This window comes from Haplochromis burtoni, unplaced genomic scaffold (genome assembly GCF_018398535.1).
Source record: "Haplochromis burtoni strain Fernald_Lab_line unplaced genomic scaffold, NCSU_Asbu1 Contig_1044, whole genome shotgun sequence".
NCBI lineage: Eukaryota > Metazoa > Chordata > Actinopteri > Cichliformes > Cichlidae > Haplochromis > Haplochromis burtoni.
This window is the reverse complement of record NW_024583405.1, coordinates 47,337-59,078: the sequence shown is the minus strand read 5'-3', so window position 1 is coordinate 59,078 and position 11,742 is coordinate 47,337. Positions and strand designations below refer to the sequence as shown.

Here is an 11,742-nt window from a genome sequence, read left to right as displayed (position 1 = left end):
TTTGATGGCTGGAGCAGTTGTGTTTTCTTTACCATGTCAGAGCAGAAATAGAAGGAAAGATAAAGTTGTAGGCCACGTGACTCCACGTGTGTGGTTTTAATAGGTGGATGTTTTGTGTGATGTGAACAGTCGGTGGTACCTCAGCCTGTTCCTGCTGCAGCCCAACGTCGCTCACCCGAAGGTAACGCTTGGTGGCCTCTTCATCCATCATCTGAAACAATCACGCATTTCTTCTCATATATGTGAGGAGCCACATTTAAATATTTCAAATAAGTCTGATTTCAAACTAACAAAGTCCTTGATGCTAAATGCCATTGAAGTCATGAACAAAATGAGCACCCAAATAAATGTTTTAAAACGTCTTAATGGACGCTGTCAGTTTACTTTATGTGACCATTCAGAAAATCCTCATCTAAATCCTTGTTTCATTCACCTTTTTAAAATTTTAACAAAGATGTTCCACATTTCATCTGAGAGGATATTTCAGTTCTACAGGCTCATGGACACAATGCAGGCGGCCCAGAGACTCGCAGAGCCGCCCTGTAATCATGTAAGTAGGTGCACTTTAGTCCCACCAACACCTTTAATCACGGATACTTTTCATTGTTGTTACCAATCAAATCTGCCCGCTGCAACCCTTTCGCTCTTCTCTGCGGTTGATGAATGGACCAACAGCAGTACAAGCAAGAGTGACGCACACACTAGTCGGTCCACATACAGGCCTCCATTTGTGCACCGCCTCCATCTGACATCAGCTTTTTGCAGGCAGACAGGCCATCCCAAGACTACGGTGGACAGTGAACGCACCACCTCTGCTTCACCAGAAATTCCACTTAATGCTGTCCTGAGATCCCTTCTCATCCAATTTAATCTCCACTCACACCTTAGCCAATGCGCTCCTAATGCCTCAATGCCTCACATGACTGTAGGGCGATCAGTGACTCATAAGAAATTCACTTTAGTGACCCACGCCTTGATTCCCACCTTGGCCCCTGTGACCCCTAATGATTCTCATGATTATAGGGTTGAACCCTCTGCAAGGTGACTCTCCAACAACGAGTAAATACCTGAGAGTCTCCACCAGCTGTTAGACCTGAACAAACCTCTTGGATGGATAAACAGTGAAACTTCTCCAAGAACCTGAAAAGAAGTCCAAACTCAAGAAGTACCCGGAGTGACTTCTTCAAAGGTTTTAATGCCAGCTGATGATTGTTATTGTCAACATGCTGATAATCCTCACTATAGATTACCAGACTTAGCAGATTAGAAAAAGCTTACACTTGGAAATCTTTCATCTTTAACGCCACCCTTACTGTAATCTCTTAATCTACTGCATGACTAATAACTGAAGCCTTCAGAAAAGCAAAGTTACATACAATGTGCAGTTTTACCTGGAAATACAGTGATGTAGGAGTAAGACATATCAGGCAAACTTTAACTTATTTCTAATAGAAATTATTTTTTTAAATAATATATATAAATAATATATGCATATATATAAATATGCAGTTTTTTCTCTTAAAAATGTGAAAATTGGCATTTCAAGTAAAATAAATACTTGGCCTCAGTACTTGATCAACACACCTCTTTATTAATTGTGCGTAAGCAAAAGTCAAGCAGTATAGTCCAACTACTGTCCATTTCCACTTCAGGTCTTTTCAGCCCATCACAGAAATCTCCACGTAAACCCAAAACAAAAGGACAAATGTTCCCTCCAGTCCCAGCTGACTGAAACCTCACACACTTCCCATCACGTACCCATAAAAGCTGAATTATTCTCATTTTCTCAGGCTCTTACCTCGAGCTGATGAAAAGTTGTGTGACTGGAACAAAGAGCAGCAGGCGACTTAGTCATCAAGCAGCAACAAGAGACGGAGGAAGCGAGTGTCTGCCGCGTGTTAACAACAGACGGTTTTAACTCTGTTGTGTTTGTCGCTGTGCAGAATGACAGACGTCACACGCAGACACACACGCGTGGTAAAGCCTGGCATTATGGGAACACAGGTCGCAGTAACCCTGAGTCCTCTGTATTAATGCCAGGCTGCAGGGCAGCAGACACAAACATTATCATACACATAATAGCAGGTGTGTTTCCGTGTGTGCGCACATGCAGCACTGACTGCACATTTACACTGGACGCCTGACGTTAACACGCCGCGTGCAGGTGCTGAGGTGACGGCCGGCTTTGACCTTTTTGTAGAGACTGAAATGTTCATGTGAGGAGTTAAATCAGAGCTGAGAGGTGCGATGAAACCACTGCTTTGTGATCCAAAAACCACACCTGTGCACGCACGCCGTATCTGAGGATTAGTGGTTTGCTTCTGCAACTAACTATTAAACTATCAGGGTATTATCTTCTTAAGAGTCAGGAAGTTGTGACGAATACTGTTTGTGATGCTCGCCAAGTGAGACAAGATGTTTGGACGTTCTACTTTGTTTTGTTTGAGATGTTTGCTTGGAGAATCAGCGGTTACCAGACTGAGGATGTGAACAACAGGACGGCGGCAGCACTCTGGACTGGGAGTAAGATGCTGCCCCAATGAGGGAGTTTAAGTATCTTGGGGTTTGTGAGCGAGGGAGAAAGGAGGAGACTGGTGGATGGATCGGTGCAGCGTCTGCAGTAATGTGGGCACTGTAACTATCTGTGATCGAGAGAGACCTGAATGTGAATGCAAAGCTGCTGATTTACTGATTGATCTGCTCTGTCTGTGAGCTGTGGTTGCAGGTATGAGCTGCCTCTGAAGGCTGTCCACATCCACAGGAGCCTGCTGAAGTGGTTCAGGGACCTGACTATCATGCCTCGTGGATGCCTCCCAGCTGAGGTGCTTCCTTGTAAGTCAACAGTCTGGGCATCTCTGCTTAAATGCACACAGCAGTGACCCGGACCTGCAAACCTGTTCATTTAGACTGATGTAGTGACTCCATGTAGCGCCTGCGATGTGACCAGCACCACTGTCAGCGTATTCATGACTGTGCATATTGTATTATGTTTGAATTCAACTTGTGGTCATGTCCTGGTGTTTTATACCCGATGGTAGAAACAACGGAAATGCAGGGACCTTTGTCGCTCTTGGCTCTCTGCTCTTTGTTTGCTGTGACATAGTCCACTGTGAGTGAGTCTATATGGCGTACACAAATATTTGATAAGAAATACCACATTTTTATATATCCGGTAGATGGGTGAATGTAGGAACACCCAGAATGTGAAAGTGAAATGATAATTGCATTTTCATTTCAGTTTGAAAACATCCATGCATGGAAACGATATTTGTGTGTTGTGATTGGTTGTGCTCTCATGGGTTTTATGGATTATTCGACTCTTCCAGGCAAAATCAAAGTACTGCCTACTTCAGTCGTAGGCATTATCTATACAGTCTATAAAGCATGTAATGGAAAAAGACAACGCTGACACTGCGAGTAAACGAGCAATGCTTCATATGTTTATATTTTTTTACTGCAGGACAGCAATGATGACACCCCCACTGCCGTCTCTTTCTGTGGTACCTTCTTCAGGTTATTTCCACCTCTGTTCTTGGTGGGATCTTTGCAGCACACTCGGAGTCGTGGGTTTCATCTGTTCATAGACAGTTTGCTTGGATTTAAATGATCTCCTGGGTTTTTAGAGAATATTTGTTATCACTGAGCTTGTGTTTGAAATACTTTGTAAGCAAAGCAACACATTCACACATTGTAATTGCAGTTGAAGTGTGGTTTCTGTGCTCAGTCTTTGTCAGCTAACAGACTTTCTCTGTCTTTATTTATTGGGGAAGGGACCCTCTACAACCCACACAACTAACTCCAGGCAGCTTTTGAAGGAAGCACAATTGATAAAAATGTGCACCTGTTTGTGTAGCAAGCCTATTGGGACGGTGCTTGTCTTTAACTAAACCAAAGTGTGTTTTTAAGGCTTTTTATTATTACCAGAGCACAGTTCTCCAGTCTGAGCACATTCTATTTAATCTCCATCTAAAGATACTTCTGACACTCAACATCTCCATTATTTATCTCTTTTTCTGGACTAGAGGAAGTGGAAAGAGACGTGACGCCTCTGCAGACACGCCGTGAGTCACATATGCAGTCGCACATTACTTAATCTAAACATAACCCTCGACAAACCTTTCATGACTTGCGTTTAGAGCACTTTAGGTCAAACACACACAGAGGAGAGAGTGTGTGTATACGTTTATTAGTGTGATACAAGATGATATAAACCAAATATTCACTGTTTACACAAACATTAAAGGCTACAGTCTGTCCATAAAGCATTTGAATCCATATAATCAAACATTACTCATCATCATCATCATGATAACAAAGTCATAACAGCTAAATCAGGAAGAAACAAACACACAGTCCGTACATGTGACTGTGTGCTCACACACACACATACACACACACACTGACAGCCCTGTGTAAGAAGCATGACATACAAAACGCTGTAGAAAAATACTCTTAAAAAACCAAACACACAAAACAACATCAGCAGCAGCAACTTGGAATGTTCTGGATGTGAGTCCGACCTCAGCACAGAAGGTCAACGGGGCAATTCGTTGGGCAACTCTTCCACTGGGTTAACAGGGAGTCAAAATGGGGAGAAGTGCTAAAATGTTGATCTCGCCAAGTGAAACAAATTCACAGCCTCCAATTATTCATTAGTGGACACGATGAGTGAAACATTTCCACCTTTGTTTTAAACTTATGTCTCAGGTTTAACAAACTCAGAGTTTTCACTAAACCTGCTTTCTGAAACAAAAGCCCAGATAACTGCAGGGTGTATTATGACCAGCATTCAGCCTTTTGGAGCCTCTGGTGGAGAAAAACAGGAATCACCGCCTGCATGTCCACTAGCTCCACCAGATCTCCCAGAAGTCTAAGGCTCCAGTCACAAGGCCTAGAGACTGGTTGGCAACCACCGGGCAACCACTGTGTGCCAGGGAAAAATGAGAATATGTCTTGCAGACAAATTAGAAGGAGTCACTGCAAACTGCTAACAACCAACCATCACGTGGACATTTTTGGTGGTTCACCTTTGTTGTGACTGATTTCACCTGGCAACAGCTAGCAACCACTTGCCAACCGATTGAGGAATACACGTTTCCCCCTGTGACCAGAGGTTGCTGAGTGTCTCTAGGCCTGTGTGACTGAGGCCTCAGTATGAGTTAGGGTTTTACTCTGTTGTATTGATGCTTCTTTGCTGTCTGTGTGAGTATTTTTGTCACACATATGAGGCAAACAAACAAAAACAGTTACCATTAATATTTCAGTGAATTCAGTGTGAGGCAGTTAGCTTAAAGCATAAATGTGGTAAACATGTGTATGTAAATAGAGGCAACACCCCGGTGATCACTCGGAGTACTGCAACAAAGAAAATTCAACCATTTTTTTCCCCCAACCCTCTCCATGTTTGAAGAGTCATCTAAAAAAACGCCGTCAAGACACGTAAACTGCAAACAAACCGTCTGTTGTGAGTTTTAATGAAGTCTTAATAACTTTTTTCCTCCTTCTAGTTCAGCTACGGTGTGAAAACTGTTACTGTTGAACAGTTGGACCTAAACGGCTTGTAAATACACAGCAAAAGCTAATGTAGCTTAGTGCTAACGCTATGAAAACACATCATTAAACGCTCTATACTGTGCTACATTTGTGCTTCGTAATCTAGCTGGCGCTAATTTGGCAGTTAATCGTTTGTGTTAGTGAGTCTGCTAGCTTTAAACTACAGTCTGACCGTCTGATACATGAGATAAAGCTCATAAGTCTTATGTTAACATTTGGATTAACACTAATGTTTCCACATTAGCAATACATTAAAGTTATACTTCACAGGCAGTTTAAATATTTGCTTTTTTGCGCTTTATCCACTTTGATGAACATTTAGGTTACTTTTAGATAAAAACTGGGTAAAACTTTACTTCAAGTCCCCTGATTTATCATTTATAATAAGCGTGTTATTAACTGTTTACGTTACTAACGATATATCTGTAAGCCAGAAACTTTAAAGGCTAATGATCTGCATTGTTCTAACTTCACCTCTGATTTTTCATTATCGTAAACAAACATGAATAAACACAGCTTAAAACTACATCGGTGTATGCTATATACAAAAATAAAGCTTGTGTTACATCTTCATGTGCCATTATACAGCACGACTGGGGTCGGGGGGGTCAGTTACAGGTTTCTGTCTGAAAGAAAATAAATGTAACTAGCAGCCGCGAGAACAAAGTTACATGTTGACCATCAAAGTTGCCCGATATAAATTGCCAGTGTGGTTTGAAGCACTTTCTGACGCTCACACAGCAGCTTACACTCACACACACACGTACAGTACGACATTGTACAAGTAACAAATTTGTTTTTGTTTTTGTTTTGTTTCTTTTTTTTTTACTGCTAGGCACTATAGAGTGAAGCATTGTGGGAAAATGAGTGCTCGGCTGGTCTGTTTTAGCAGCTTCAGCGCTAAACGCCTTAATATCATTAAAATGTTCGGTTTCACAGCTACTGTCCGGGAAACAGTCCTCAATCTTCTCTGAAATAGCAGATTTAGCTTCTGCTTACAGGATGTTTAACACAAACACAATTTTGTATCACAGCTGCAAAACTATCATTAATCTGTTAATTGCTGTTATTAAATAATTTTTAAAATAGGGATTAATGAGTTAGGTAAGTAAGTGAATCTATCCTGCTCATTTCCAGCTCCATATATGTATTCCTTGATGTTTCTAGAGTAGCTGTGCATGAGTCACACTTTATAATAATCCTTCTTTAACTTATACTGGGCCATGTCTGAAACAAGCTGTTTTAGCTCCTCCTTAAGACAATGTTCTTCAGAAATCTTGAGGAGTATTTCTGGCAAAGTAGCCGGAGAAAATGACTGTGAAATGGAGTTTTTCTGCTTTAATGCTGATTTAAAGTTTGAAAAAGTAGTTTATGGAGTAACAGACCATGTGCCATCTGATACACATGAACATCACAATGTTGAGTTTGAACTACTGCTCTAAGTCCTCTCTCACACAGGCCTGGAGGCTGGTTCGCAACCTCCAACCTGCAACTACTCGCCGACTGCACGTCAAACATCACACTTTTACGTTTTCCTTCTGCTTGGTGAGCAGTTGCAGACAAGCTTCGATGCAACCTTTGCAATCTGTTTGGCTTGGACTGGTTGAACTGGTCAAACTAGAGGTTTTGAGCAGCATCTTTTTAACCAGTTTCACCCATCCAACTCCAGTAACCACTCACCAGCTGATCTGGGGATACACTTCTTTGAGCAGTTGTTAGGTCTGTGTGAGGATAGTGTAGTTTGTGACAGAAGCAAAAGCTGTGAAATGAAACCACTGCTGAATGTCTCATGATGGAGTTTAACCAGAGTTTAAACAGACTTTACTGTTTACCTTACAATATAAAGCATCTTGATGTATCTGTTGTTGTGATTTGGTTCTATATAAATAAAGTTGAACTGAAATAAATTGAATTGAAAAGTGAAAGTGTCCTGGGTGTTTTCTGTGACTTCAGTTAGCTGAGATGAAGCCCAGCAGAGGAACTGCCGTCTTTGACGCTTCGTCGTTTTTTCAGCCCCAGGAAGTTTAACGGTTGGTTCGAACTACATAATTTAAAAGTATCTTAGTATAAAGTCCAGCATGAAGCACTGAGCGTTGGTTAACCGTCACAGAGGTTATGTTTTTGTTTCTGTGATGTTTGTAGGTTTGAATGTGTCGAGTAATGAAAACAATAAGATCAGAGTTCAGTGACTGATTGTATGGATGTAACTTTCAATCACCGACAACATCAGCTGCTGCTCACACAGCGTCTGAAGGCTATCAGTATAGGCACAGGTTAAGGAACTGAACGTGCGTTGTGGCTGATGATGACATCACTTCCTTCTGGAATGAATGAGAGCTTGGAGCAGGAAGTGTCAGGTGAGTGAGCGTATGTGTCAGTCGGTCAGGTATGTGTGGATGTAGATCTGCTGTTGGATCCAGGGGGTGAAGTGCGTGACGTTGCTGTAAACCCCGGGTCCGAGCACTTTACTGAAGCACACGCTGCCCCACGACGTCAGGCCGAACAGCGTCCAGCGACCGCTGCTCTCCTCACACACCAGTGGGCCGCCGCTGTCACCCTGAACACACACACACGTTAAACACACACACACTGAGAAACTGTGTGGCCTCGGTACTTCATGCTGGACTGGTGCAGATGTTACCATGCAGGAGTCGACGGTTCCAGCTTCATAGCCGGCACAAAGCATTCTGGGAGTGATGGTCTTCATGTCGAAGTAGGACTGACACTGAGACAAAGAGATGATCCGGACCTCCCCTTCCTGCAGTTTAAAGGGCACTGCACACAAACACACAGGATGAAGAGGAGGCTTTAAATATAATAAGAGTGCTCAGGCTCTCGAAGTACTCTGAGCTTTCCTTTCAAAGGACGTTAAAGCTCAAAGATCAGAAGGAATGAGCGCTGTTTTCACACGGAGGACGCTCTTGGCGACTAACAAAAGCACGTCTTTTATGTCGTTTTGTTAGTTCCAAGTGTCCTTGGACATAAAAATGAACTCCGAGTTGCCCCTGATGCATCCACTGGTGTCTAAGTGTGTAAATGTAAAAGCTGCCTAGGCGTACATAAAATCACTGCATGAGTGCAGGATTAGGTGATTGAGACGTGGAGTAGAAAGCATTTTGAGCACTTAAATTGAGTGAAAAGGCAGATTATGATTATGATTATAGAGACTGAGGTGAAAATAGGATAAAAACGATAGACTTGGTGTTATTTTTGGAGCCACCTGTGTGACCCTTCTGAAACATGCTGGTGTGTATCTGGTGGAATCTCAAATATTTTCCTGAGTGGAAACAACCAGCTGCAGCAGCTGCATCGGAGCTGGAACGCGACCCGGCCACGCCTGGAGCATTCCCAGGATCGGCGTCGGTCCTGTGACACACGTGTGGGTGCAACAGTGAGACCAGACGCGCTCCGAGCTCGTCACATTTCAATCCACACAATATCTTTGGTAAACTACGCGAAGAGTCTTCTTGCTTAACTGCTAGCTAATCTGAAATGAATGAAACTAGTTTGAGAGTTTAATGAAACATCAGTTTCATTAAACTCTTTCCTGGATGCGGCATCCAGGAAAGGTTTGTAGTTTCAAGACAGGGACAGGAAAGGGGGCAGGGATAGCTCAGTAGGTAGAGTGGTGGCCCCATGATCGGAAGGTCGGGGTTCGATTCCCCTGAACAGCTCCCCTCAGGTACCCTACACACTGCTCCCCGGGCGCCCAATGGCTGCCCACTGCTTCACTGAGTGAATGGGTTAAATGCAGAGAGGAATTTCCCCATGGGGATCAATAAAGTACACTTTCTTTCTTTTAGTTTCAAACCAAGCTGCATGATTTCAAGTTTATGTAACTTTCGCGGTGATGGAGTCTAGATTTAGAGCGCTTGAGCACAGAGCAGCATGAGAAACTGAGTTACATCCACTCTCTCTCAGAGTGAATCTGAATAATGAGGGCAGAAACTCTCTGACTCGGCTCATTCTTTCTGCTTTCAAAAAGAGCTGCCAGCCTGATGTTTTTCAACCAGCAGATGAAGACAGAGAGCAGGACTCTGCAAAGTCTAAATGCACCGACTCTGCGTGACGAGAATAAAACTCTGGTAGACGAAAAATGATTGAAAGATTTGTGTTTCAAACAAACAAAGTGTGTGCGTGCCTACTTGTGCTGCAAGTACAAAAAGCGAGTTTAGTCTAAGGTTAGGATACGGCCAAAGAGTGAAGTGTGTGTGTACTCACTCCTGTTGCCCATGTGACCCCAGCCGGTGATGTAACAGTAGGAGTCGGGTAAAGGCAGCTGGCCCGGCTGAGGAAGACACACCGGTCTGACGAAGGTCGTCTCCTCAATCTGCAAACATTAACACGCCTCATCAGTCCAGTGCGATTACAGCTGATACTCGATCCTGTGCAGCAGCACGCTCTGACCTCAGAGTCCAGCTCCACTATACTGATGTCGTAGTCCACCACCGCCCGGTTGTAGCGCGGGTGTACGATGATGGAGCGCACCCCTCGGCTCTGACTGTGAGCTCCTGGGTGGTCCAGGTTGTTAATGCCCAGCACCACCTTCCACAGGTCTGCACTCTCTCTCCTGTGACGCACACACCGTTAGTGTGTGAGGTTAAAATAAAATGTGGCTCACTGACGACACACCCTGAAGCCTTACCCCTCGAAGCAGTGTGCGACTGTCAGAGCCCACTTCCGGGCGATGAGGACGCAGCCGCAGACGTGTCCGCTCTGACCGCTCTGCAGCGAGCACTGCCAGGGCCACGCCCCCCGCCGGGACACCCGGCCACCCAGAATCCGCTTCTTCCTGTGAGGGTGAAGGCCCACCGCCTGGCGTAGACCGCACTCTGACAGCAACAAAGAGACAAACTGGATTTGTTTATGATGAGCCGTCACAGCCAACCAGCAACCTCACAGCCTGCAGTTCCTCCAACGTCCACTTGAGGCTCCAAAAGGGCAACAGCCCACATAGACTCCCGTGTTAAATGTCCACTTTACACCAGAAACAAACATGTTTACAGCCTAATACAGAAAACGGCTTTGGTCTCTGATGCCGTGTTAATTATTAAAGTTATATTCGTGGGGGCGTGGCCTCTTTGGCTGACAGCAGGACGGCGACTTGAGTTCCTGAGCTGTGTTTGTACAGTTGGAGCCTTTTTGAAGCATTTTTAATGCAATTATCTGATAAATAATAATAATATTGATAATAATAATATTGATATATCTGGTGTGTGGTTAATTGTACTAACAGATCGTCACTTCAGGCTTTAAAATGGCGAGGCCTCTGCTTCACGGTGTGGTTTATACAATCTATAATTGTTATGTCTGCTTCAGTCAACCTACAGACAACCTGCAGGTTGTGACAGAGAACGCGGTATAATTGGTCAGGAGCTGACCATCTCTGTAATCTGACAGTCAACATCTGTCAGACAGCAGCTGGACGGCTGAACTCCAAAATACCAAACTACACTTAAACCTTGAGTGCAGGTCCAGCTGTTGATGCTGATCAACAGCTGGACCTCATACATAACGCTGTATAAGTGACTGTGACTGAATGTGGCTGCTTTGACAGTTTTTGAGATTAAACTTTTAAATTTGAGCTCCATCTGTTGGTAGCAGGAGGAGTGACAGTGCTGATCTACTCCTGCTCATGCAAAGTGCCTCCGTTTGACTCTTCAACTCAACTACAGTAGCTTCAAAATCACACTTCTTTGTCTCACACTGGGCCTTTGCACAGCCCCTTAAAAACAGGCATTTTTAGCTCCATCCTTTATAAGTCAAACCCTGAATGGCTGGAACATCAGAGATAACGATATAGATGCTCTCTGTGACATCATGCAGAGCCAGAGCAGAAAAAAAACCTTAGCGCACCATTATTGACCTCATAATTATTTTATGAGCATCCACCACCAGACTGTGAGGGAAAAGTTAAACACGTCGACTTTAACATGCTTCTACAAACACACTGATTTGAGAGAAATCAGTAAGTAAGGGATAAAAGAAGAAGGCTTACCTTCTCTGGTACACAGGACTGAAACTCTCTGCCTGGAGTGACACGCATGACTGCAGGACAGACAGAGAAACATCTGTTATAAACACATCACTGACACCAGCTCACAGTAATTAAAGCAGCCAGGCCATCATCCTGCCTGAACAGGTGTCCTGTTTCCTGCCTGATGGGCTCAGCCCAGATACTGCAGACAG

General features: G+C 43.8%; 2 protein-coding genes across 2 annotated transcripts in view; both read right to left on the bottom strand.

Moving 5' to 3' along the window:
• Nucleotides 1-2,041, bottom strand: part of LOC121813013 (sodium/hydrogen exchanger 9B1-like) — a gene marked incomplete at its 3' end in the record, with an annotated part of 23,765 nt that extends 21,724 nt beyond the window's left edge. The window contains 2 exon segments of the mRNA XM_042216416.1: nucleotides 140-211; nucleotides 1,799-2,041. Coding sequence (XP_042072350.1) covers nucleotides 140-211; nucleotides 1,799-1,855 — 129 coding nt within the window.
• A 2,129-nt stretch (nucleotides 2,042-4,170) lies between these two features.
• LOC102297304 (atrial natriuretic peptide-converting enzyme) lies at nucleotides 4,171-11,705 on the bottom strand. Its single transcript, XM_005951808.3, has 6 exons — nucleotides 11,552-11,705; nucleotides 10,199-10,385; nucleotides 9,961-10,123; nucleotides 9,775-9,883; nucleotides 8,195-8,328; nucleotides 4,171-8,110 (listed from the first exon to the last, which is right to left on the bottom strand). Exons 1-6 carry the CDS (start codon nucleotides 11,622-11,624, stop codon nucleotides 7,928-7,930), a joined length of 849 nt encoding a protein of 282 aa, XP_005951870.3. The 5' UTR covers nucleotides 11,625-11,705; the 3' UTR covers nucleotides 4,171-7,927.
• Between the last annotated feature and the right edge of the window lie 37 nt (nucleotides 11,706-11,742).

What these genes read in the sequence shown, in the direction of transcription:
- LOC102297304 (XM_005951808.3), bottom strand. Translation starts at nt 11,624, where the DNA reads ATGTTTCTCTGTCTGTCCTGCAGTCATGCGTGTCACTCCAGGCAGAGA. An exon ending in TAGTGGAGCTGGACTCTGAG is followed by an intron (nt 9,884 to 9,960) that starts GTCAGAGCGTGC and finishes TAATGTTTGCAG; the next exon opens with ATTGAGGAGACGACCTTCGT. An exon ending in GGGTCACATGGGCAACAGGA is followed by an intron (nt 8,329 to 9,774) that starts GTGAGTACACAC and finishes GTTTGTGTGCAG; the next exon opens with TGCCCTTTAAACTGCAGGAA.